This window comes from Excalfactoria chinensis, unplaced genomic scaffold (assembly GCF_039878825.1).
Source record: "Excalfactoria chinensis isolate bCotChi1 unplaced genomic scaffold, bCotChi1.hap2 Scaffold_372, whole genome shotgun sequence".
Lineage (NCBI taxonomy): Eukaryota > Metazoa > Chordata > Aves > Galliformes > Phasianidae > Excalfactoria > Excalfactoria chinensis.
In genome coordinates this window covers 20,871-47,088 of record NW_027315660.1, presented here as the reverse complement: position 1 = coordinate 47,088, position 26,218 = coordinate 20,871, and the positions used below count along the sequence as shown (strand labels likewise).

General features: G+C 57.8%; 1 protein-coding gene across 1 annotated transcript; it reads right to left on the bottom strand.

The window, feature by feature from the left end:
- On the bottom strand, nucleotides 1–26,218 carry PPP3CC (protein phosphatase 3 catalytic subunit gamma; the record flags this gene model as incomplete). Its single annotated transcript, XM_072360864.1, has 14 exons — nucleotides 26,037–26,218; nucleotides 15,325–15,522; nucleotides 15,043–15,167; nucleotides 13,742–13,853; nucleotides 12,619–12,764; nucleotides 12,179–12,318; nucleotides 11,722–11,799; nucleotides 10,225–10,319; nucleotides 9,886–10,011; nucleotides 9,422–9,499; nucleotides 7,627–7,708; nucleotides 6,719–6,816; nucleotides 5,650–5,679; nucleotides 1–232 (listed from the first exon to the last, which is right to left on the bottom strand). Coding segments are annotated over exons 1-14 (1,592 nt in total), but the record flags the coding sequence as incomplete, so codon positions are not given.

Below are 26,218 nucleotides of genomic sequence, written 5' to 3'. Positions count from 1 at the left end.
ATCCCCCCCTCCCCCCCCCCCATCTCCCCAATGATCAATAAATAAATAAATGGGGCCGTCCTGTCGCCGTTAGAGGCTCTTTTTGCGTTGTTCTTGTCCCCCGGGTGCAGGTGCATCGTCCCGTCCGCGTGCAGCGAGTCCCGGCGAGGCGGCATCCGCTCGTTGATGCGATCCAGGCCTCGAGCCTCCTCGAAGCTGCGGATCTTGTGCTGGGGGGAGAAGCCCCGGATGGCTGCGGGGGAAACGGGGGGGGTCAGAGAACCGGGCTGCAAAGGAGCACGAGGTGATCGGGGGGATGCAACACTGTGCTAAGGGATGGGGCAACCTGCAGCACTACGGGCTGCATGGAGGAACCATGGGGGGCTATAGGGATCCATGGGGTGCTATAGGGATCCATGGGGTGCTATAGGGATCCAATAGGGATCCATGGGGTGCTATAGGGACCCATAGGGTGCCTTAAGGATCCATGGGGTGCTATACAGATCCAATAGGGATCCATGGGTGCCTTAAGGATCCATGGGGTGCTATAGGGATCCATGGGGTGCTATAGGGATCCAATAGGGATCCATGGGGTGCAATAGGGATCCAATAGGGATCCATGGGGTGCCACAGGGATCCATGGGGTGCTATAAGGATCCATAGGGTGCCTTAAGGATCCATGGGGTGCTATAGTGACCCATGGGGTGCTACAAGGATCCATAGGGTGCTATAGGGATCCATAGGGTGCCTTAAGGATCCATGGGGTGCTATAGAGATCCATGGGGTGCTACAGGGACCCATAGGGTGCTATAGGGACCCATGGGGTGCTATAGGGATCCATAGGGTGCTACAGGGATCCATGGGGTGCTATAGGGATCCAATAGGGATCCATGGGGTGCTACAGGGATCCATGGGGTGCTACAGGGATCCAACAGGGATCCATGGGGTGCTACAGGGATCCATGGGGTGCTATAGGGATCCAATAGGGATCCATGGGGTGCTATAGGGACCCATGGGGTGCCTTAAGGATCCATAGGGTGCTATAGGAACCCATAGGGTGCTATAGGGATCCATGGGGTGCTATAGGGATCCAATAGGGATCCATGGGGTGCTATAGGGATCCATAGGGTGCCTTAATGATCCATGAGGTGCTATAGGGACCCATAGGGTGCCCTAAGGATCTATAGGGTGTTGTAAGGATCCATAGGGTGCTACAGGGATCCATAGGGTGCTATAGGAACCCATAGGATGCTATAGGGATCCAATAGGGATCCATAGGGTGCTATAGGGACCCATGGGGTGCTATAGGGATCCATGGGGTGCCATAGGAACCCATAGGGTGCTATAGGGATCCATAGGGTGCCTTAAGGATCCATGGGGTGCTATAGTGACCCATGGGGTGCTACAAGGATCCATAGGGTGCTATAGGGATCCATAGGGTGCCTTAAGGATCCATGGGGTGCTATAGAGATCCATGGGGTGCTACAGGGATCCATGGGGTGCTATAGGGATCCAATAGGGATCCATGGGGTGCTACAGGGATCCATGGGGTGCTACAGGGATCCAATAGGGATCCATGGGGTGCTACAGGGATCCATGGGGTGCTATAGGGATCCAATAGGGATCCATGGGGTGCTATAGGGATCCATAGGGTGCTATAGGAACCCATAGGGTGCTATAGGGATCCATGGGGTGCTATAGGGACCCATGGGGTGCTATAGGGATCCAATAGGGATCCATGGGGGTGCTATAGGGATCCATAGGGTGCTATAGGAACCCATAGGGTGCTATAGGGATCCATGGGGTGCTATAGGGACCCATGGGGTGCTATAGGGATCCAATAGGGATCCATGGGGTGCTATAGGGATCCATAGGGTGCCTTAAGGATCCATGAGGTGCTATAGGGACCCATAGGGTGCCCTAAGGATCTATAGGGTGTTGTAAGGATCCATAGGGTGCTACAGGGATCCATAGGGTGCTATAGGAACCCATAGGATGCCTATAGGGATCCAATAGGGATCCATAGGGTGCTATAGGGACCCATGGGGTGCTATAGGGATCCATGGGGTGCCATAGGAACCCATAGGGTGCTATAGGGATCCATAGGGTGCTATAGGGATCCATGGGGTGCCTTAAGGATCCATAGGGAGCTATAGGGACCCACAGGGTGCCTTAAGGATCCATAGGGTGCTACAGGGATCCATAGGGTGTTTTAAGGATCCACAGGGTGCCATAGGGACCCATAGGGTGTCGTAAGCTCCCCCAGCCTTTCCCCATAGCAGAGCTGCTATCTCAGTGCCCATCTCAGTGCCCTCCACAACAGCTCCACATCTTTGCTGTGCTGGGAGCCCCAGGCCTGGGCTCAGCCCTGCAGATGGGACCCCACAGAGCTGCACAGAGGGGGACAATCCCCTCCCTGTCCCTGCTGGTCCCTATTAAGGACCCCCCAAGTCCTTCCCCACAGGGCTGCTCTCAAGACCTTCCCCTTCCTATGAACAGCTGGGATCATCCCGACCCAAAAGCAGCACTTGGCCTCACTGAGCCCCATTGGGTTCCTATAGACCCATTTCTGCAGCCCGGATTTGCTCAGGGCCATCCAGCAGCGTGGATGGAGATGCTGGATGTGTGTGTGGGGCTGGGGGGGGGATGCAGGCAGGGATGGGCTCCGCTGTGCTGTATGGATGGGAGGAGGAACCCAAAGGTCTGTGGGCAGCAGGGGGGGATCCATGCAGCCCCACAGCTGCTCCCCATGGCTGCAGCAGGTCACATCCCCGCAGCTTTTGGTGCTGACAAAACCCCACGGCAACAAAGCAGCACTGAGAGCAACAAAGCAGCATTGAAGAGGCAATAAAGCAGCATTGAGAGCAATAAAGCAGCATTGAGAGCAACAAAGCAGCACTGAGAGCAACAAAGCAGCACTGAGAGCAACAAAGCAGCATTGAGAGCAATAAAGCAGCATTGAGAGCAATAAAGCAGCATTGAGAGCAATAAAGCAGCAATGAGAGCAATAAAGCAGCATCGAGAGCAACAAAGCAGCATTGAGAGCAACAAAGCAGCATTGAGAGCAACAAAGCAGCATTGAGAGCAACAAAGCAGCACTGAGAGCAATAAAGCAGCACTGAGAGCAATAAAGCAGCATTGAGAGCAACAAAGCAGCATTGAGAGCAACAAAGCAGCACTGAGAGCAACAAAGCAGCACTGAGAGCAACAAAGCAGCACTGAGAGCAACAAAGCAGCATTGAGAGCAATAAAGCAGCACTGAGGGCAATAAAGCAGCATTGAGGGCAACAAAGCAGCATTGAGAGCAATAAAGCAGCATTGAGAGCAACAAAGCAGCACTGAGAGCAATAAAGCAGCATTGAGAGCAATAAAGCAGCACTGAGAGCAACAAAGCAGCATTGAGAGCAATAAAGCAGCATTGAGAGCAACAAAGCAGCATTGAGAGCAATAAAGCAGCACTGAGAGCAACAAAGCAGCATTGAGAGCAATAAAGCAGCACTGAGAGCAACAAAGCAGCACTGAGAGCAACAAAGCAGCATTGAGAGCAATAAAGCAGCACTGAGAGCAACAAAGCAGCACTGAGAGCAACAAAGCAGCATTGAGAGCAATAAAGCAGCAATGAGAGCAACAAAGCAGCAATGAGAGCAATAAAGCAGCATTGAGAGCAACAAAGCAGCACTGAGAGCAACAAAGCAGCATTGAGAGCAACAAAGCAGCATTGAGAGCAACAAAGCAGCATTGAGAGCAACAAAGCAGCACTGAGAGCAACAAAGCAGCAATGAGAGCAACAAAGCAGCATTGAGAGCAACAAAGCAGCATTGAGAGCAACAAAGCAGCATTGAGAGCAACAAAGCAGCATTGAGAGCAACAAAGCAGCATTGAGAGCAATAAAGCAGCATTGAGAGCAATAAAGCAGCATTGAGAGCAATAAAGCAGCATTGAGAGCAACAAAGCAGCATTGAGAGCAATAAAGCAGCATTGAGAGCAACAAAGCAGCATTGAGAGCAATAAGCAGCATTGAGAGCAATAAAGCAGCATTGAGAGCAATAAAGCAGCATTGAGAGCAACAAAGCAGCAATGAGAGCAATAAAGCAGCATTGAGAGCAACAAAGCAGCACTGAGAGCAACAAAGCAGCACTGAGAGCAACAAAGCAGCATTGAGAGCAACAAAGCAGCACTGAGAGCAACAAAGCAGCACTGAGAGCAATAAAGCAGCAATGAGAGCAATAAAGCAGCATTGAGAGCAACAAAGCAGCATTGAGAGCAACAAAGCAGCACTGAGAGCAACAAAGCAGCATTGAGAGCAACAAAGCAGCACTGAGAGCAATAAAGCAGCATTGAGAGCAATAAAGCAGCACTGAGAGCAATAAAGCAGCACTGAGAGCAACAAAGCAGCATTGAGAGCAATAAAGCAGCACTGAGAGCAACAAAGCAGCATTGAGAGCAACAAAGCAGCATTGAGAGCAATAAAGCAGCATTGAGAGCAACAAAGCAGCACTGAGAGCAATAAAGCAGCAATGAGAGCAACAGCAGCAACAGCAGCACACGGACACACACTGCACTTCTGCACCAGCAGGAGCTGCAGCCTGCAGGGAAAGCCCAGCTGGCAGCAAACCCTCATGGAGCAAAAGCTTCCCCAGTGCATGAATGGGGGGGAAGGAGGAGAACAAAGAAGGGTTGTACCCCAATATTGCTGCAAGGATTGGGCTGCTTTGCAAAGCAGCTGCCAGCAGCCTGCATGGAAACGGCCTCTGTGTGCTGGGAGCTGCTCTCCTGTGTCAATGTTGATTCCAAGGGGGGAAAATGGAGCTACTCTAAGCTGGGAGCACCCGGCCTGCTGCAGGGAGATGCTGAGGGCAATGCACAGCCTGCTCTGCATTGCAGCCTTGGGGCTGCATGGATGGGCTCTGCAATGGACGGGCTCTGCAATGGACGGGCTCTGCAATGGACGGGCTCTGCAGTGGATGGGATCTGCAGTGGACGGGATCTGCAATGGACGGGATCTGCAATGGACGGGCTCTGCAATGGACGGGATCTGCATGGATGGGCTCTGCAATGGACGGGCTCTGCAATGGATGGGCTCTGCAGTGGATGGGCTCTGCAGTGGATGGGCTCTGCATGGATGGGCTCTGCAGTGGATGGGCAATGCAATGGACGGGCTCTGCAATGGACGGGCAATGCAATGGACGGGCTCTGCAATGGACGGGCTCTGCAATGGACGGGCTCTGCAATGGATGCGCTCTGCAATGGACGGGCTCTGCAATGGATGGGCTCTGCAGTGGACGGGCTCTGCAGTGGACGGGCTATGCAATGGACGGGCTCTGCAGTGGACGGGCTCTGCAATGGACGGGATCTGCAATGGACGGGCTCTGCAATGGATGGGCTCTGCAATGGATGGGCTCTGCAGTGGACGGGCTCTGCAATGGATGGGCAATGCAATGGACGGGCTCTGCAATGGATGGGCTCTGCAACGGACGGGCTCTGCAGTGGACGGGCTCTGCATGGACGGGATCTGCAGTGGGTTTGGGGCTGGTAGCATTGAGCTGTGATGCACAGAGTGCATTGCAGAGCCAAACCCTGGGGCTTGGACACCTCCTGGTGATGCCAGAGCAAAGGGAAGCTCTTTAGGATGCACACAAACACACACAGTTGGGGGCTGTGGGGCCATACCTTCCCGTGCCTCTACAGCTTCTACTGTGGCTGCAATACAGAAGAAGAGTGGCATGCAGAAATGGAGACAGAAAAACAAGAGCAGCAGTGAGTGACCCAACATCAGCCCACAGGGAGGAGGGGACAGAGCAGAGAGGGACCCCCCAGACCCCAAAAGGGCAGCAGGGAGCAGAGAACTGAATCTGAACCCCAAAGAACTGGATCCGAACCCCAAAGAACTGAACCCGAACCCCAATGAACTGGATCTGAACCCCAAAGAATTGAATCCAAACCCCAAAGAACTGAATCCAAACCCCAAAGAACTGAATCCCAACCCCAAAGAACTGGATCCGAACCCCATAGAACTGAATCCTAACCCCAAAAGAACTGGATCCTAACCCCAAAGAACTGGATCCGAACCGCAAAGAACTGAATCCAAACCCCAAAGAACTGAATTCTAACCCCAAAGAACTGGATCCGAACCCCAAAGAACTGGATCCGAACCCCAAAGAACTGAATCCTAACCCCAAAAGAACTGAATCCGAACCCCAAAGAACTGAATCCGAACCCCAAAGAACTGAATCCGAACCCCAATGAACTGGATCCGAACCCCATAGAACTGAATCCAAACCCCAAAGAACTGAATCCAAACCCCAAAGAACTGGATCCGAACCCCAAAGAACTGAATTCTAACCCCAAAGAACTGAATCTGAACCCCAAAAGAACTGAATCCGAACCCCAAAGAACTGAATCCGAACCCCAAAGAACTGAATCCAAACCCCAAAGAACTGGATCCGAACCCCAAAGAACGGGGCTGGTGCTTCCACTACCCTCAGCTCCACCTATGGGAGAGCAGCTGAGCTCCAGCAGGGCGCTGCCTCCCTGACCCCATTCCCAGCCCCGAATGAGGCACGTTTTGCTTTGGATGCAATGCAGAGGAGCCGTGTGGGGTGGAGCATCGTGGCTCTGCAATTGGGGGCTCAGTGTGGGCCCCCAACCCCCAGGGCTGAGCTCCCCCCCCCCGACCCCCAGCACCCGACTGCAGCCGTGTGGGGCAGAGCCAGAGCTGCCATTGGGGCACAGCACTCACCCGTCTGCAGGGTCTGCCTCCCCCCGGAGAGCACCCCCAGGGGCAGGGTGCCCGTTGGGGTCAGGCCCTTCAATGTCAGCACGCTCTCGCTCTCCTCTCTGCAAAGGAAGGTGGAGCAGCATTAGCAGGAGACGCGCACAGCACAGCAATGGGGATGCACGGAGCCTGCACTGAGCACGGGGCTGATGTCTGGGCTCCCAGCACAGCCTGCACCCCCAAAAATGCACCCCAGTGTGGGAGGGCAGCCCAGCCAGAGCAGGGAAGCAGCACTGCAGAACTGCAGCACCCCACACTGCATGCAGAGCTGCAGCACCCCACACTGCATGCAGAGCTGCAGCACCCCACACTGCATGCAGAGCTGCAGCACCCCACACTGCATGCAGAGCTGCAACGCCCCACACTGCATGCAGCCCCAACAATGCAGAGCTGCAGCACCCCACACTGCATGCAGAGCTGCAACACCCCACACTGCATGCAGCCCCAACAATGAAGAGCTGCAGCACCCCGCACTGCATGCAGCCCCAACAATGCAGAGCTGCAGCACCCCACTGCATGCAGAGCTGCATCACCCCACACTGCATGCAGCCCCAACACTGCAGAGCTGCGGCACCCCGCACTGCATGCAGCCCCAACATAGCAGAGCTGCATCACCCCGCACTGCATGCAGCTCCAACACTGCAGAGCTGCAGCACCCCACACTGCATGCAGCCCCAACACCGCAGAGCTGCAACACCCCACACTGCATGCAGAGCTGCATCACCCTGCACTGCATGCAGCCCCAACACCTCAGAGCTGCAACACCCCACACTGCATGCAGAGCTGCATCACCCCGCCCTGCATGCAGCCCCAGCACCGCAGAGCTGCCCAGCAACTGAGAGCAATGAGGCAGCGCCGTGCTGCGTGCTCACCGCAGGACGGAGAAGACGCGCGCCATCTTGCCAATGGCCCGGATCTTGTTCCTGATGATCTCCTTGCGGACGGTGGTCCCACCTTACGGAGAGAAGCACACAAACGTTGCATGTCTCACCGCCCCGCAGGGCGCAGCACCGAGCTCCCATCCGCCTCCAGCAGGAGAACTCGTGGATCACGGTCCAGATCGGCACCGAAGGGGGGACACGGAGGGGATGGGGGCACACAGACCCAGAGCTGTGCGGAGCTGGGGGGGCGGCTGGGCAGGGAGCAGCTCGGGGTGCTGGTGTGAAGCTGGATGGCAGCACACGGATGGGAATGCACGGCCACGTGGACACAGCGAGGCACACAGCGCGCTGCAGCAATGCACCGCCATGGAGGGGCTGCGGCAATGCACCGCCATGGAGGGGCCGCAGCAATGCACCGCCATGGAGGGGCTGCAGCAATGCACCGCCGCAGCAATGCACCGCCATGGAGGGGCCGCAGCAGTGCACCGCCATGGAGGGGCTGCAGCAATGCACCGCCATGGAGGGGCCGCAGCAATGCACCGCCATGGAGGGGCTGCAGCAATGCACCGCCATGGAGGGACCGCAGCAACGCACCGCCATGGAGGGGCTGCAGCAACGCACCGCCATGGAAGGGCTGCAGCAATGCACCGCCATGGAGGGGCCGCAGTAATGCACCGTCATGGAGGGGCCGCAGCAATGCACCGCCATGGAGGGGCCGCAGCAATGCACCGCCATGGAGGGGCCGCGGCAGTGCACCGCCATGGAGGGGCCGCAGCAATGCACCGCCATGGAGGGGCCGCAGCAATGCACCCCCATGGAGGGGCTGCACTGCCCTTCTGCTACAGCCCCGACAAAGGAAAAGGGAAAGCATGGAGGGGGAGCTGCAAACAAACAGAAACCAGAGTCAGAGGGGGAACAAATACATCTCCTCTCAGCTGAGATTCTCCACGTGGCCCCAAGTAACACACCAGGACAGGACAAGGCGACCCGCAGCTCTGACATGCACCGATGCTCAGCCATGCACTACGTGGCTGCATTCAGAAGTCAGAACCGTGGCCCCGGCCCTCGGGTTCCTGGAGGAACGTGGGAGGGTTAAGAAAGGACAGACGGAGCCGTGTTAGAACTGAAAGGGGACGGACGGGCTGCATCACTACGGGCAGCTCGTCAGGTCCAGCTGGTGGCGCAGGCAGTGAGAATTAAAGCCGGCAGCGAGTTCTAGCTGGGTACCTTTCTGATAGCTGGAAATGTAGTGATCTTCAGGGAGAGGAGACACCAAGAAACAGGGAGATGGAGACAGAGATAGAAGAAACAAATTTAATCCTCGTGGCGAAGGGGGGGGAAAGGAAACCCAAATAAAGCAAAACACACACGCAGCAAATCACAACCAACCAGCAGCGCAGCAACAAGGGGAATGCGACGGGAGCAGCGGGGTGCAATGCAGGGCAATGCAGCGGCTGAGCATGGAGCTGAGCCACCCCAGCTGCACCCAGAACTGCAGAGGAGCTGCAGCGGATGGGGGTGGGCTGGGGGCTCTGCTGTGCAGGGCTTTGGATTGGGATAAAGGGGGGGAAAACAGGAGGGGATGAGGAGCGGGAGGTGACCCCACAGCTGCTGGGGAGCGTGGAGCGGAACTCGGCCCCATAGCGATTCATTGCAAAGGTGTGGGGGGGGGATAATAATGATGATCATAAAAACAAAGGCGTCCTACCCACGGCTGCACACAAAGGGCTGGGATGGCTGCACAGCACGGAGCCCCACAGCCCCGGCTCGGAGCCGCAGCTCTCACCTTCCAACGTCTCGTCGCCGTCCGAAATGAGCTCGTCGTCGGAGCAGATGTTGAGGATGTTGACCAGCATCTCGGTGACTGCAACAAGCACACGTGGGGTCAGGGGGCTGCAGGGGAGCTGGGGGGGGGGGGGTTGAGTGGGCTGGTCTGCATGGGGACACAGCAATGCATGGCAGTGCCAGCAGAAATGAGCAGCATGGGGGACCGGCTGGAAAAGCTTTGTGCAGTTATCGCTGTGAGCTGCAGCACCCCACAATGCATGCAGCACCAACACTACAGAGCTGCATCACCCCACACTGCATGCAGAGCTGCACCACCCCACACCGCATGCAGAGCTGCACCACCCCACACTGCATGCAGAGCTGCACCACCCCACACCGCATGCAGCCCCAACACCGCAGCCCTCCCCACGTCCCCCCCTGCCCTGTGGGATGGGCTCCCAATGGCCGCCCGGCTCCTCTTACCCTTCTCCCCCACGAAAGGCAGCGACCACGTGAAGACGTCCATGAAGTTGGGGAGCCAATAGGGGTGTGGGGAGCAGTTGAACTGCCGGATGTTCATGACGTTGTTCTCATACTTGAGGACAGCGGCTGGGAGAGAGCGAGGACACAACGTGCGCTCAGGGGCTGCATCCGCGCTAACAACCCCCCATATCATCATTAGGGTGAGCAGAGCTGAGCTGTGGGGTTTATCAGCTCATCTATCCATGTTGGGTCAGAAAAGCCACGATTGGGGGAACCACGGCAGGTCCCGCCATGCTCAGCACACTCAGCACCCAAGGAGGGATCCCCCCCCAGCCTTACCCTTGTTGTTATAGACGTCGAGGTAATTGGGTGCTGAGAAGATGGTGATTAAGGAGGGAAAGCCCGTGGTCTGGCTCTTCCTGTACATTCGGTACCTGGGGGAGAGTGAGGGCTGAGCACTGCTGGGTTGGGATGGCACAGCATGGAGGCGATGCTGAGCACCCAAATGGACACCCAAATGGACACCAAATGGACACCAAATGTAAACCCAAATGGACACCCAAATGGACACCCAAATGGACACCCAAATGGACACCCAAATGGGCACCCAATTGGACACCCAATTGGACACCCAATTGGACACCCAAATGGACACCCAAATGGACACCCAAATGGGCACCCAAATGGACACCCAATTGGACACCCAAATGGACACCCAATCGGACACCCAAATGGGCATCCAAATGTAAATCCAAATGGACACCCAAATGTGCACCCAAATGGACACCCAAGTGGACACCCAAGTGGACATCCAAATGGGCACCCAAGTGGACACCAAATGTAAACCCAAATGGACACCAAATGGACACCCAAATGGACACCAAATGGGCACCCAAATGGACACCCAAATGGACACCAAATGGACACCCAAATGGACACCAAATGGACACCAAATGGACACCCAAATGGACACCCAAATGGACACCCAAATGGACACCCAAATGGACACCAAATGGACACCAAATGGACACCAAATGGACACCCAAATGGACACCAAGTGGACACCCAAATGGACACCAAATGGACACCCAAGTGGACACCCAAATGGACACCCAAGTGGACACCCAAATGGACACCCAAATGTGCACCCAAGTGGACACCAAAGTGGACATCCAAATGGGCACCCAAGTGGACACCAAATGTAAACCCAAATGGACACCAAATGGACACCCAAATGGACACCAAATGGACACCCAAATGGACACCCAAATGGACACCAAATGGACACCAAATGGACACCAAATGGACACCCAAATGGACACCAAGTGGACACCCAAACACCAAGTGGACACCCAAATGGACACCAAATGGACACCCAAGTGGACACCCAAATGGACACCCAAATGTGCACCCAAGTGGACACCAAAGTGGACATCCAAATGGGCACCCAAGTGGACACCAAATGTAAACCCAAATGGACACCAAATGGACACCCAAATGGACACCCAAGTGAAAACCCAAGTGTAAACCCAAATGTGCACCCAAGTGGACACCCAAGTGGACACCCAAATGGACACCCAAGTGGACACCCAAGTGGACACCAAAGTGGACACCAAAGTGGATATCCAAATGGGCACCCAAGTGGACAACAAATGTAAACCCAAATGGACACCCAAGTGGACACCCAAACAGACACCCAAATGGGCATCCAAATGTAAACCCAAATGGACACAAAATGGACACCCAAATGGACATCCAAGTGGACACCCAAGTGGACATCCAAATGTAAACCCAAATGGACACCCAAATGGGCACTAAGTGGACACCCAAACGTACCCTGCGTCCTGTGCTTCGTGAGCTCGGATTACTGAGAGCAAGCTGTTGTTCTGCAAAAAATCACAAACTGCAGGATAACTGCAAAACAAAACCACACCTGGGTTAGCACGGAGCACGGCAGCTCGCAGCGCAGCACGGCGCAGCACAGCAACGTGGACAAGCCCAGGGCCACGTTCCCCCCCCATAAGCTGGCACAGCTGCTTCCCTTATAGGGAGGATTTTGGGGCCCCACAAACGCTTGGGAACAAGGAGAGAGGAACATCCAGGATGGGAGGGAACGGCCCCACGTGCACAGGGGGGCTCAGGTTGGATGTGGGGAAAAGCATCTCAGAAAGGGAGGGCAGGTGTGGGGTGGGATGGGGGGTCACCATCCCAGAGCTGTGGGGCTGGTGACCTGAGATGACCCCCCCGAGCTCAACCTGAGGGTTGAGTTGTGCTCCCGACCCCCAGCACTCACCTATAGAAATAGGAGCAGCCCCGAACGGTGTTGTGGGCAAAGTGCTCCACCGACTTCTCGTTGCCGTAATCCTCGGACGGGTCGGACCACAGCAGGTCACACATGGGCCCGAAGGCGGGGGGCTCCTTGAACCTGTCTAACTGAAGGAGGCACAGCACCTCAGGGCAGCGCCGGCCCAGCCAGCCCCACCGCCACCCACAGGCATTGCTTCTCAATAAGGATCCATCACACACAAAGCAGGGCCAGCTGCAGGGATGGCTGCAGAGATGGCTGCAGGGCTGGCTGCAGGGCAGGCTGCAGGGATGGCTGCAGGGATGGCTGCAGGGAAGGCTGCAGGGATGGCTGCAGGGAAGGCTGCAGGGATGGCTGCAGGGATGGCTGCAGGGAAGGCTGCAGGGAAGGCTGCAGGGAAGGCTGCAGGGCTGCACCCCACGACTTACTTTCCTAATGTCGTCTAGGCAGGTGATTTCTGGAGACAGCCCCCCGTGGACGCACAGGAACTGCTGGTTGAGGAGGGCGGCGAGAGGAAGACAGTCGAAGGTGTCCATGCAGGCGTCGTACACCCGCTCCGAGTACTTGATCCGACCTGGGGGGCACACAGGCAGCCTGTGGGGCCGAGGCTGCAAGCAGAGCTCGCCTGCTGCTCCTCATGGCCACCCGTGCAGCCCGGCCTGCACGGAGCGAGGAGCACCGAGCACAGCTCTGATCCAACCCTACACTAACCCTACTGCAGCCGCTACCCCAGGCTCAACCCCAACCCTACACAACGGCAACCCCACCTTAAACCCAACATCAACCCCAACCTCACCTCAAACCCAACCCCAAACCCAATGCCAACCCCACCTGAACCCCAACATCAACAACAACCCCAATGTAAACACCACCTGAACCCCAACATCAACCCCCAACCCCAACCTCACCTCAAACCCAGCCCCAAACCCAATGCCAACCCCACACTAGCCCCATGTCAACAACAACCCCAATACCAACCCCATCCTAACCCCTATGTCAACAATCCCAACGTCAACCCATAACCCAAATGTCAACCCCCAACCCCAACGTCAACCCCCAACGCCAAAGCCCAACCCATAACCCCAATGTCAACCCCCAACACCAATGTCAACCCATCACCCCAACATCAACCCCCAACCCCAACGTCAGCCCATAACCCCAACGTCAGCCCATAACCTCAACGTCAGCCCATAATCCCAACATCAACCCCCAACGCCAAAGCCCAACCTCACCTCAAACCCAACCCCAAAATCAACCCCACCTTAACCTCAACATCAACCCATAACCCCAATGTCAACCCCCAACCCCAACGTCAACCCCCAACCCCAACGTCAACCCCCAACCCCAACGTCAACCCATAACCCCAACGTCAACCCCCAACACCAAATCCCAACCTCACCTCAAACCCAACCCCAAAATCAACCCCACCTTAATCCCACCATCAACCTCAACCCCAACCCCCCATCAACCCTATCCCACAACCCAACCCAACCCCAGCCCCATCCCCCCCCCCACAGACCCCCGTCCCACGCTGCCCACCCTGCGACTCACACTCCTGCTTGAAGGTGAAGTACTCTGTCAGGTGCCTGCACTCGTGGTTCCCTCGCAGCAGGAAGAGCGTTTTGGGATGGTTTATCTTCAAGCTCCATAAATACAGCACGCACTGCAGGAAAGGGGGGGAAGGGGTGAGGGGACGTCACCAACCCCCACCAGAGGGGATCACGGCTGCACCACATGCTGCCTGGAGAAGAGCCCTGACTGCAGCCCAGCCCCACATGCAGCTGCAGATCTCGGGGCTGCAGCCCCACGGAGCAACTCCTGCCCTAAAGAGGAGCACAAATGGGGTCAGATGCTGCAGCAGGTGGGTTACAGGGCCAGATGCAACCTGAGGGGAAAACACAGCTTAAGGGGGTCTGCATGGAATGCAACCTAACGGAGGTCAGTGCAAAATGCAACCTAGGAGAGGTCTGCATGGAATGCAACCTAAGGGAGGTCAGTGTGACAGCAGCCTGAGGGGAGTCTGCATGACACGCAACCTAAGGGGGATGTCAGTGTAAAATGCACCCTAAGGGGGGTCTGCATGGAATGCAACCTAAGGGAGGTCAGTGCAAAATGCAACCTAAAGGAGGTCTGCATGGAATGCAGCCTAAGGGAGGTCAGTGCAAAATGCAACCTAAGAGAGGTCTGCATGGAATGCAACCTAAAGGAGGTCAGTGCAAAATGCAACCTAAGAGAGGTCTGCATGGAATGCAACCTAAAGGAGGTCAGTGCAAAATGCAACCTAAGGGGGGTCTGCATGGAATGCAACCTAAGGGAGGTCAGTGCAAAATGCAAACTAAAGGAGGTCAGTGCAAAATGCAACCTAAGAGAGGTCAGTGCAAAATGCAACCTAAGAGAGGTCTGCATGGAATGCAATCTAAAGGAGGTCAGTGCAAAATACAACCTAAGAGGGATCTGCAAGGGATGCAGCCTAAGGGAGGTCAGTGCAAAATGCAACCTAAGAGAGGTCTGCAAGGGATGCAACCTAAAGGAGGTCAGTGCAAAATGCAACCTAAGAGAAATCTGCATGGAATGCAACCTAAGGGAGGTCAGTGCAAAATGCAAACTAAAGGAGGTCTGCATGTAATGCAACCTAAGGGAGGTCAGTGCAAAATGCAACCTAAGGGGGGTCTGCATGGAATGCAACCTAAGGGAGGTCAGTGCAAAATGCAACCTAAAGGAGGTCAGTGCAAAATGCAACCTAAGGGGGGGTCTGCATGGAATGCAGCCTAAGGGAGGTCAGTGCAAAATGCATCCAGAGGGACACGACGTCTGCCACGCGTGCCAGCTCCGGGCTCATTCTCCCGGCTCACCTCTATACTGAAGTAGCCCCGGTCCACGTAGTCCCCCAGGAAGAGGTAGCGGGTGTTGTTGGGTGATCCTCCCACCTCAAACAGCTTCATCAGGTCAAAGAACTGCCCGTGGATGTCACCGCACACTGCGGACCAAGAGGAGCACAAAGGACGGAGTCAATGAGGGCGGCCGTGGCAATCAATGCAGGGATGCACCCCCAGCCCAGCCAGCCCTGCAGGGACGGATGCATCCACAGCAGCTCAAGGGAACCCCCAGCATGGAGGGTCCTGCATTGCTCTGACCTGTGATGGGAGCCTCCACCTCGATCATGGTCTTCTCGTGCCGCAGGATGGCTGCGCCGTCGTTGATGATCTTCAGGGCTGCGTCCTCCTCCAGGCGACCCTCCTTCACCAGGTGGCTCTTGAGGACGTCCAGCCGTGGTTTGCCATCCTCAAACACCTCCTTCAGCGACAGCCGCTGCGTGGGGGGGAACGGCACGGCTGGGGGGGGGAGATACGTGTCAGCAGTGCTGCCCAGCAATGCATCCGGAGCATTGCAGCGCATTGCATGTAGTGCTGGAATGGAAGTGCAGGGAACTGTGTTAGATGGGAGCCCATCTCTGCCCCACGGCTGGGAGGAGGAGGAGCAGCCCCAGCAGGATCAGTGCTGGGCAGTGGGCTGATGGCATCCACACAGCACAGGGACCCCCAGCCCAGCCATGGGGACACCCTGCTGCATCCCTGACTGTGCTCAGCGAGGGAAGCAGCACAGCAAAGCCATCCCAGCCCAGCAAAGCCATCCCAGCACAGCAAAGCCATCCCAGCACAGCAAAGCCATCCCAGCACACCAAAGCCAACCCAGCACAGCAAAGCCATCCCAGCACAGCAAAGCCAGCCCAGCCCAGCAAAGCCAGCCCAGCCCAGCAAAGCCATCCCAGCACACCAAAGCCATCCCAGCACAGCAAAGCCATCCCAGCACAGCAAAGCCATCCCAGCACAGCAAAGCCATCCCAGCACAGCAAAGCCATCCCAGCACAGCAAAGCCATCCCAGCACACCAAAGCCAACCCAGCCCAGCAAAGCCATCCCAGCACAGCAAAGCCATCCCAGCACACCAAAGCCAACCCAGCACAGCAAAGCCATCCCAGCACAGCAAAGCCATCCCAGCACAGCAAAGCCATCCCAGCACAGCAAAGCCATCCCAGCACAGCAAAGCCATCCCAGCACAGCAAAGCCATCCCAGCACAGCAAAGCCATCCCAGCACACCAAAGCCATCCCAGCACAGCAAAGCCATCCCAGCACAGCAAAGCCAGCCCAGCACAGCAAAGCCATCCCAGCCCAGCAAAGCCAACCCAGCCCAGCAAAGCCACCCCAGCACACCAAAGCCAGCCCAGCACACCAAAGCCATCCCAGCCCAGAGCCCAATGAGGCCACCTCACAGCCCACCCCCTCCGAGTGCCACCAGAGCAGCTCTCCTCCTGCAGACCCCAACCCAAGAGCTGCAGATTGGGGTCCGTGCAGCAGCGGGGCAGGGGAGGAGTGGGGGTGGGGATGGTGCTCAGGGGCTGCAGCACACAGTGCTGGGGGCAGAGCAGGGAACCCCCCTGGCTCCATAGGGACTGCACCCAGCCCCATTGCCCACCCAGCCCCATTGCCCACCCAGCCCCCCCCCGGGCTGAGGGCACGGCTTAAGTCATTAGTGCTGTCAATGTGAGTAATCCCGTTAGCCAGCAGAACTGGTGCTAAGGGCTTTAGGCTGCATGCACAAGGAGCTGACACCGCTGCCTGCTGCGCTGTGTGCTCCTCTGCAAGGTGCCCGTCTCCTCCTCGGGGCAATGCAGGCAGTGGTGCAGCAGAGCAATGCAACGGGGCCCAAATGCAGCCACAAGGCCCCCCCGGCTCCCACCTGCATTGCAGCCACTCTGCTTTGCTCTGCACCAAACCTGCTGCTCAGCTCCATGGCCATGCAATGGATCCGAGGGTCGGCTGCGCCCAAAGGAGCGCAGGGTGAGGAAGGGAACGGCGCAGCTCTGCTGCAAACAGGCCCCAATGCAGCCCCACATGGGTTGCATTTGCTGCTCCGGGAGCACAGAGGCAGCTCCCATTGCTGTGTGAACCCCTGTGCATGGGGAGCAGGGCTGGTTTATGCATTGCATGGCTGCTGGGATGACTGCGCCCAGCAGCACGGCTGCATGAACAAGGAGCTGGGATGGCTGCTGCAAGGTGCCCGTCCTGCACTGCACCAAACAGCACGGCGCTCAGCTCACACGCAGCCCATCCTGCACACACACAGCCAAGGCAGCACGCTGCTACGGGGGGGATTTGGGGATCCAAGAGGCCCTTTGTGGTGCTGGGGGGCACTTTGGAGCCTCAGGATGGTCCCATCAGCTCACCTGCAGGATGGGCACATGGGGGGCTCAGCAGGAGCAGTGATGGGGGCAGAGGGAACACGTGGAGCTGCACATCACATTGCTGAGAGCAGAAGGGCACCGATGCTTATGGATGGCTATGGATGGCTATGGATGGCTATGGATGGCTATGGATGGCTATGGATGGCTATGGATGGCTATGGATGCCTATGGATGCCTATGGATGCCTATGGATGCTCATGGTGGCCTATGGATGCCTATAGATGCTTATGGATGCCTATAGATGCTCACAGATGCCTATGGATGCTTATGGATGCTTATGGATGATCATGGATGCCTATGGATGGATGTTCATGGATGCTTATAGATGCTTATGGATGGCTATGGATGCTCATGGATGCCTATGGATGCTCATGGATGCCTATGGATGCCTATGGATGCTTATAGATGCCTATGGATGCCTATGGATGCTCATAGATGCCTATGGATGCTCACAGATGCCTATGGATGCCTATGGATGCTTATGGATGCCTATGGATGATCATGGATGCTTATAGATGCCTATGGGTGCTTATAGATGCCTAGGGATGCTCACAGATGCCTATGGGTGCCCATGGATGCCTACGGATGCCTATGGATGTTCATGGATGCTTATGGATGCCTACAGATGCCTATGGATGCTTATGGATGCCTATGGATGCTTATAGATGCTTATGGATGCCTATGGATTCCTATGGATGCCTATGGATGCATATGGATGCATATGGATGCATATGGATGCATATGGATGCATATGGATGCATATGGATGCTTATGGATGCTTATAGATGCCTATGGATGCTCATGGATTCCTATGGATACCTATGGATGCTTATAGATGCCTATGGATTCCTATGGATGCCTATGGATGCTTATAGATGCCTATGGATTCCTATGGATGCCTATGGATGCTTATAGATGCCTATGGATTCCTATGGATGCCTATGGATGCTCATGGATGCCTATGGATTCCTATGGATGCCTATGGATGCCTATGGATTCCTATGGATGCCTATAGATGCTTATGGATGTCTATGGATGCCTATGGATGCTTATAGATGCCCATGGATGCTCACCACCAGCACCCTCAGCTCCACTAATTGCACTAATTAACTGCACCCCCCCTCGCTGGCTGCAGGACTGGATGCAGCACACAAAGCACTGCAGACGACCCCCGAGCTGCAGCCGGATCTCCATTATACAGCATTGCTAATTGCACTCTGCAACCAGCGTGCAGCCCGCACTTGGGGCACCGCTGTGCCCCGAACGGGGCACAGCGGTGCCCCAAGTGCAGGCTGCACGCTGCACGCTGCATGCAAGCATGCATGCAACCCCTGCAAGCAACACCTGCAGCAAACTGAGACTAGATTAGCTTTGCCCCCAGCAGGACCCCGGGATTTACCTAAATAGCTTTTGCAGCTCGCTGCTGCGCGGGGCTATTTTAAGGCAGCACCCTGCCCTACTTCGCTAAGCAATGCAGAGCTGCATGGCACGGAGCAGAGGAAACACGGGGCTATGGGGCCCAATCGGAACCATGGGGCCCAATCGGAACCACTGGGCTCTATCAGAACCATGGGGCTCTATGGGGCCCTATTGGAACTATGGGGCTCTATTGGAACCACAGGGCTCTATGGGGCCCTATTGGAACCATGGGGCTCTATGGGGCCCAATCGGAACCATGGGGCCCAATCGGAACCACTGGGCTCTATCAGAACCATGGGGCTTTATTGGAACCATGGGGCCCTATGAGAACCACAGGGCCCAATCGGAACCATGGGGCTCTATGGGGCCCTATCAGAACCATGGGGCCCTATCAGAACCATGGGGTCCAATCGGAACCATGGGGCTCTGTGGGGCCCTACTGGAACCATGGGGCTTTATGGGGCCCTATTGGTACCATGGGGCTCTATCGGAACCACAGGGCTCTATGGGGCCCAATCAGAACCACGGGGCTCTATGGGGCCCTGTTGGAACCATGGGGCTCTATTGGAACTACAGGGCTCTATGGGGCCCTATTGGAACCATGGGGCTCTATGGGGCCTTATCAGAACCATGGGGCCCAATCGGAACCACGGGGCCCAATCAGAACCATGGGGCTCTATGGGGCCCTATTGGAACTATGGGGCTCTATGAGAACCTGTGGCCCTGTGGCCCTATCGGAACCACGGGGCTCTATGGGGCCCTATTGGAACCATGGGGCCCAATCAGAACCATGGAGTCCAATCGGAACCATGGGGCTCTATAAGAACCATGGGGCTCTATGGGGCCCTATTGGAACCATGGGGCCCAATCGGAACCACGGGGCTCTATGGGGCCCTATTGGAACCACGGGGCTCTATCAGAACCATGGGGTCCAATTGGAACCACAGGGCCCAATCCGAACCATGGGGCCCAATCGGAACCACTGGGCCCTATCAGAACCATGGGGCTTTATTGGAACCATGGGGCCCTATGAGAACCACAGGGCTTTATTGGAACCATGGGGCTCTATGGGGCCCTATTGGAACCATGGGGCTCTATCAGAACCATGGGATCCAATTGGAACCACTGGGCCCTATCAGAACCATGGGGTTCTATGGGGCTCCATCAGAACCATGGGGTCCAATTGGAACCACTGGGCCCTATCAGAACCATGGGGTTCTATGGAGCCCTACTGGAACCATGGGGCTCTATGGGGCCCTATTGGAACCACAGGGCTCTATCAGAACCATGGGGTCCAATTGGAACCACTGGGCCCTATCAGAACCATGGGGTTCTATGGGGCTCCATCAAAACCATGGGATCCAATTGGAACCACTGGGCCCTATCAGAACCATGGGGTTCTATGGAGCCCTACTGGAACCATGGGGCTCTATGGGGCCCTATTGGAACCACAGGGCTCTATCAGAACCATGGGGTCCAATCGGAACCACAGGGCCCAATCCGAACCATGGGGCTCTATGGAGCCCTACTGGAACCATGGGGCTCTATGGGGCCCTACTGGAACCATGGGGCCCAATCGGAACCATGGGCTCTATCGGAACCATGGGGCCCAATCAGAACCATGAGGTTCTATTGGGCCCTATTGGAACCATGGGGATCTATCAGAACCATGGGGCTCTATGGGGCCCTATTGGAACCATGGGGCTCTATGGGGCCCTATTGGAACCACAGGGCTCTATGGGGCCCTATTGGAACCATGGGGCCCAATCGGAACCACTGGGCCCTATCAGAACCATGGGGTTCTATGGGGCCCTACTGGAACCATGGGGCTCTATCAGAACCACGGGGCTCTATGGGGCCCTATTGGAACCACGGGGCCCAATCGGAACCATGGGGTTCTATGTGGCCCCATTGGAACCATGGGTCTCTATGAGAACCTGTGGCCCTATCAGAACCACAGGGCCCTATGGGGCCCTATCGGAACCATGGGGTCCAATAGGAACCATGGGGTCCAATCGGAACCATGGGGCTCTATGGGGCCCTATTGGAACCATGGGGCCCAATCGGAACCACGGGGCTCTATGGGGCCCTATTGGAACCATGGGGCTCTATGGGGCCCTATTGGAACCACGGGGCTCTATCAGAACCATGGGGTCCAATCGGAACCACAGGGCCCTATCAGAACCATGGGGCTCTATGGGGCCCCATTGGAACCATGGGTCTCTATGAGAACCTGTGGCCCTATCAGAACCACAGGGCCCTATGGGGCCCTATCGGAACCATGGGGTCCAATCGGAACCATGGGGCCCAATCAGAACCACGGGGCTCTATGGGGCCCTATTGGAACCATGGGGCTCTATTGGAACCATGGGGCTCTATGGGGCCCTATTGGAACCACGGGGCTCTATCAGAACCATGGGGTCCAATCGAAACCACAGGGCCCAATCCGAACCATGGGGCTCTATGGGGCCCTATTGGAACCATGGGGCTCTATCAGAACCATGGGGTTCTATGGGGCCCTATCAGAACCATGGGGCCCAATCGGAACCACGGGGCCCAATCGGAACCACTGGGCTGTATTGAAACCATGAGGCTCCATAGGAACCATGGGGCTCTATCGGCCCTATCAGAACCATGAGGCTCTATGGGGCCCTATTGGAACCACAGGGCTCTAAGGGGCCCTATCGGAACCACTGGGCCCAATCGGAACCACGGGGCTCTATCAGAAACATGGGGCTGTATGGGGCTCTATCGGAACCATGGGGCTCTATCAGAACCACAGGGCCCAATCAGAACCACAGGGTCCAATCGGAACCACAGGGTCCAATCGGAACCACAGGGTCCAATCGGAACCACAGGGCCCTATTAGAACCATGGGGCTCTGTCAGAACCATGGGGCTCTGTCAGAACCATGGGGCTCTGTCGGCCCTATCAGAACCATGGGGCTCTATCAGAACCACGGGGCTCTATGAGGCCCTATTGGAACCATGGGCTCTATCGGAACCATGGGGCCCTATTGGAACCACGGGGCTCTATGGGGCCCTATTGGAACCACGGGGCCCTATCAGAACCATGGAGCCCAATTGGAACCACTGGGCTCTATTAGAACCATGGGGCCCTGTCAGAACCACAGGGCCCAATCGGAACCACGGGGCTATATGGAGTCCTATCGGAACCACTGGGCTCTATTGGAACCACGGGGATCTATTAGAACCACTGGGCCCTATTGGAACCACGGGGCCCTATCCGAACCATGGGGCTCTATGAGAACCTGTGGCCCTGTGGCCTTATCAGAACCATGGAGCATTATTGGAACCATGAGGCCCTATTGGAACCACAGGGCTCTATCGGAACCACAGTGCCCTATCAGAACCTGTGGCCCTGTGGCCCTATCACAACCACGGGGCCCTATAAGAACCACAGGGCTCTATCAGAACCATGGGGCCCTATCGGAACCACGGGGCCCTATCGGAACCACAGCAGGGCTGGCCTGGAAGGCCCTCAAGGATCACGAAGCTCCAACACCCCCAGAGTGCAGGCAGGGCCAGCAGCCTCCACATTGAACCCCAGCCCAGGCTGCCCATCCAAGCTGGCCTGGAACACTCCATTGCTGGAGGAGCATCCACAGCCCTTGGGCAGCAATTCCAGCACCTCAACGCTCTCTTTGTCACCAGCCCCCCCTGACACCAACCCCCATCCGCCCTCTATACCTCCACCCCATTCCCCCTGGTCCTGCTGTTCACTCCCCCCTGTCAGTCTGACCCTGCAGGTCCTGCCAGGCTGCACTGAGCTCAACCCCACAAGCCCAGCTCCCTCAGCCCGTCATCGCATTGGAGCTGCTCCGGATCCTCCCCAACAGCTCCTTGCCTTTATTGGGGGCTCCATACCTGGATGCAGCGCATTACTGCCCCATGCAGGCGCACTGCTGCCCCATGCAGGCGCATTGCTGCCCCATGCAGGCGCATTGCTGCCCCATGCAGGCGCATTGCTGCCCCATGCAGGCGCACTGCTGCCCCATGCAGGCGCACTGCTGCCCCATGCAGGCGCACTGCTGCCCCATGCAGGTGCATTGCTGCCCCATGCAGGTGCATTGCTGCCCCATGCAGGTGCACTGCTGCCCCATGCAGGCGCATTGTTGCCCCATGCAGGCGCATTGCTGCCCCATGCAGGCGCATTGCTGCCCCATGCAGGCGCACTGCTGCCCAGGTGCCAAACAGGGTGCAGCAATTGCATCCCAAACAAGAACCCGCTGCATCCAACGCAAGAGCCGGCTGCATCCAAAGCAAGAACCCGCTGCATCCAAAGCAAGAGCCGGCTGCATCCAAAGCAAGAACCCGCTGCATCCAAAGCAAGAGCCGGCTGCATCCAAAGCAAGAGCCGGCTGCATCCAAAGCAAGAGCCGGCTGCATCCAACGCAACAACCGGCTGCATCCAACGCAAGAACCGGCTGCATCCAACGCAACAACCGGCTGCACCCAACGCAACAACCGGCTGCATCCAACGCAACAAACGGCTGCACCCAACGCAACAACCGGCTGCATCCAAAGCAACAACCGGCTGCATCCAATGCAACAACCGGCTGCATCCAATGCAACAACCCGCTGCACCCAACGCAACAACCGGCTGCATCCAATGCATAGAACCTGCTGCACCCAACGCAATGCAGACCCTGTGTGTTCCCTCAGCAGGGATGATGCCCCGTTCCTGCTGCCCCTTGCACACCCGCTGCACTACAATGCACCTCCTGCCTGCAGCCAGCTGCAGCTCAGGGGTGCAATGCATGCACAGCCAGGTGTGCTGCCTTGCCCAGCTGCACGCACAAAGCAGCCCTGCGGCCCACAGCTCCACTTGCAACCATTGCAGCACAGCAGCCCCACGTCCAGCTGCAGGAGGGGGTTCAGCACAGCCGGGCTGGGGGGGGGGGCACAGCGCTGCAAAAGGACCCAGTGCTGCAGCTCTGTGTGCACCCCAACAGGCTCCGAGCCCCGTTCTGCGTGCAGGACCAAAGCAAAGAGCAGCATCGCTTCTCCAGCCTTAATTACAGCTGCCGTCCCCGCGGGGCTCCCGAGGTGTGTGTGTGTGTATGTAGGTTAGCTTCAAACTCCTCAGCACCAACCCCTGCAGCCTTTTATCTCCAGCCTTCATTCATCCACAGCCCCAAAAGATGCTGGAGGTGCTCAGAGATGAGGAGGGGAACCCCCCATACCCCCCCCATCCCCCCCCCCATAACCCCAAGGGAACAGCAGCCCACCCTGAGGGGTCTCTGATGGGCCCCCACTGCGCTCTGCCTTCGTTAGAGGCCACGTTTAATGAACAGGCCAGGTTTAATTAACACGCCAGGTTTAATTAACACGCCACGTTGTGAGCGAGCACAGGAAGGGCCGAGAGACCCGCAGGGAGGAGATGAGATGTGGGGTGGCAGCCCTGGGCCCACCTATAGGGCTGTGTCCACCTATAGGGCTGTGTCCACCTATAGGGCTGTGTCCACCTATGGGGTCCCAGCCCAGAGCCTTGGGCCTTAATGAGCTCCTCATTAACCTCTCCTCGTTAATTGCTCCTTCCCAGAGCAGCCGATGGGGGTTGGGGGGGGGGCCGATACCCCCAACACACGGCGGGTCCCATTCGCTCCCAGCCCCCCCCCAACAGAGCAGGGATGCTGCCCACCGCCCCATTGCCACCATAGGGTTGGGGGGCGCCCATTCTACACCCCTCACCCCCCCATATTGCCCAGCACTCACCCCACACCAGGGCTCAGATCGGCCCCGTCCCCTTCAGATGCCTTCAGTATGGAAACTCCCCCCCTTCCTCCGCTATGGGTCCTGCCTTACGACCCCCACAACCCTACAGACCCCCCCAACCCTACAGAGCCCCCCAACCCAACCCAAGGCTGCCCCTATAAGCCAGGAATCCCCCCCATAGCCATTCCTATCCCCACAGCATCACAAGGGAACCCCCCATACCAACATCACCCCCCGGCAGCACGGCGGGCACCCCCAACCCAGGCCTGTCCCCCCCCAAACCCAGGCCTGTCCCCCCCCCAACCCAGGCCTGTGTCCCCCCCAAACCCAGCCCTGTGTCCCCCCCCAAACCCAGGCCTGTGTCCCCCCCCAAACCCAGGCCTGACCCCCCCCCAAACCCAGCCCTGTGTCCCCCCCCAAACCCAGGCCTGACTCCCCCCCAAACCCAGCCCTGTGTCCCCCCCAACCCAGGCCTGACCCCCCCCAAACCCAGGCCTGTGTCCCCCCCCAAACCCAGGCCTGTGTCCCCCCCAACCCAGGCCTGTGTCCCCCCCCAAACCCAGGCCTGTGTCCCCCCCCAAACCCAGGCCTGTGTCCCCCCCAACCCAGGCCTGTGTCCCCCCACAACCCAGGCCTGTGTCCCCCCCCCAACCCAGCCCTGTGTCCCCCCCCCAAACCCAGGCCTGACCCCCCCCCCAAACCCAGGCCTGTGTCCCCCCCAAACCCAGCCCTGTGTCCCCCCCCCAACCCAGGCCTGTGTCCCCCCCAACCCAGCCCTGTGTCCCCCCCCAAACCCAGGCCTGACCCCCCCCCAAACCCAGGCCTGTGTCCCCCCCCCAACCCAGGCCTGTGTCCCCCCCCAACCCAGCCCTGTGTCCCCCCCAACCCAGGCCTGACCCCCCCAAACCCAGGCCTGTGTCCCCCCAAACTCAGGTCTGTCCCCCCCCCAACCCAGACCTGTGTCCCCCCCAACCCAGACCTGTGTCCCCCCCAACCCAGGCCTGTGTCCCCCCAGCCCAGGCCTGTGTCCCCCCCCAAACCCAGACCTGTTTCCCCCCCAACCCAGCCCTGTCCCCCCCAAACCCAGACCTGTGTCCCCCCAAACCCAGGCCTGTGTCCCCCCCCAAACCCAGGCCTGTCCCCCCCCAAACCCAGCCCTGTGACCCCCCAACCCAGCCCTGTGTCCCCCCCGACCCAGGCCTGTGTGTCCCCCCCCCGACCCAGGCCTGTCCCCCCCCGACCCAGGCCTGTCCCCCCCCGACCCAGGCCTGTGTGTCCCCCCCCGACCCAGGCCTGTCCCCCCCCCAACCCAGCCCTGTGTCCCCCCAAACCCAGCCCTGTCCCCCCCAACCCAGCCCTGTCCCCCCCCCCATAACCGAGTGTCCCCCCCCGCTCCCCCCGTGCCCCCCACGCCGGCAGGGGGCGCCCTCCCCGCGCTGCCCCTCACCCTTGACGATGCGTTCTGTGGTCGGCAGCTTGTGGTGCCCGCGTCCTGACATGGCGCTACCGCCGGCCTCCTCCCCGCCTCCCGTGGCCGTGGCAAGGAAGAGGCCGCGGTTGCTGCCGGCGGCGTCGCGGCCTTCGGGCTCCGCTCGGTGCCTCCGGCGGCGGCTCCCCACCCCCTCCCCC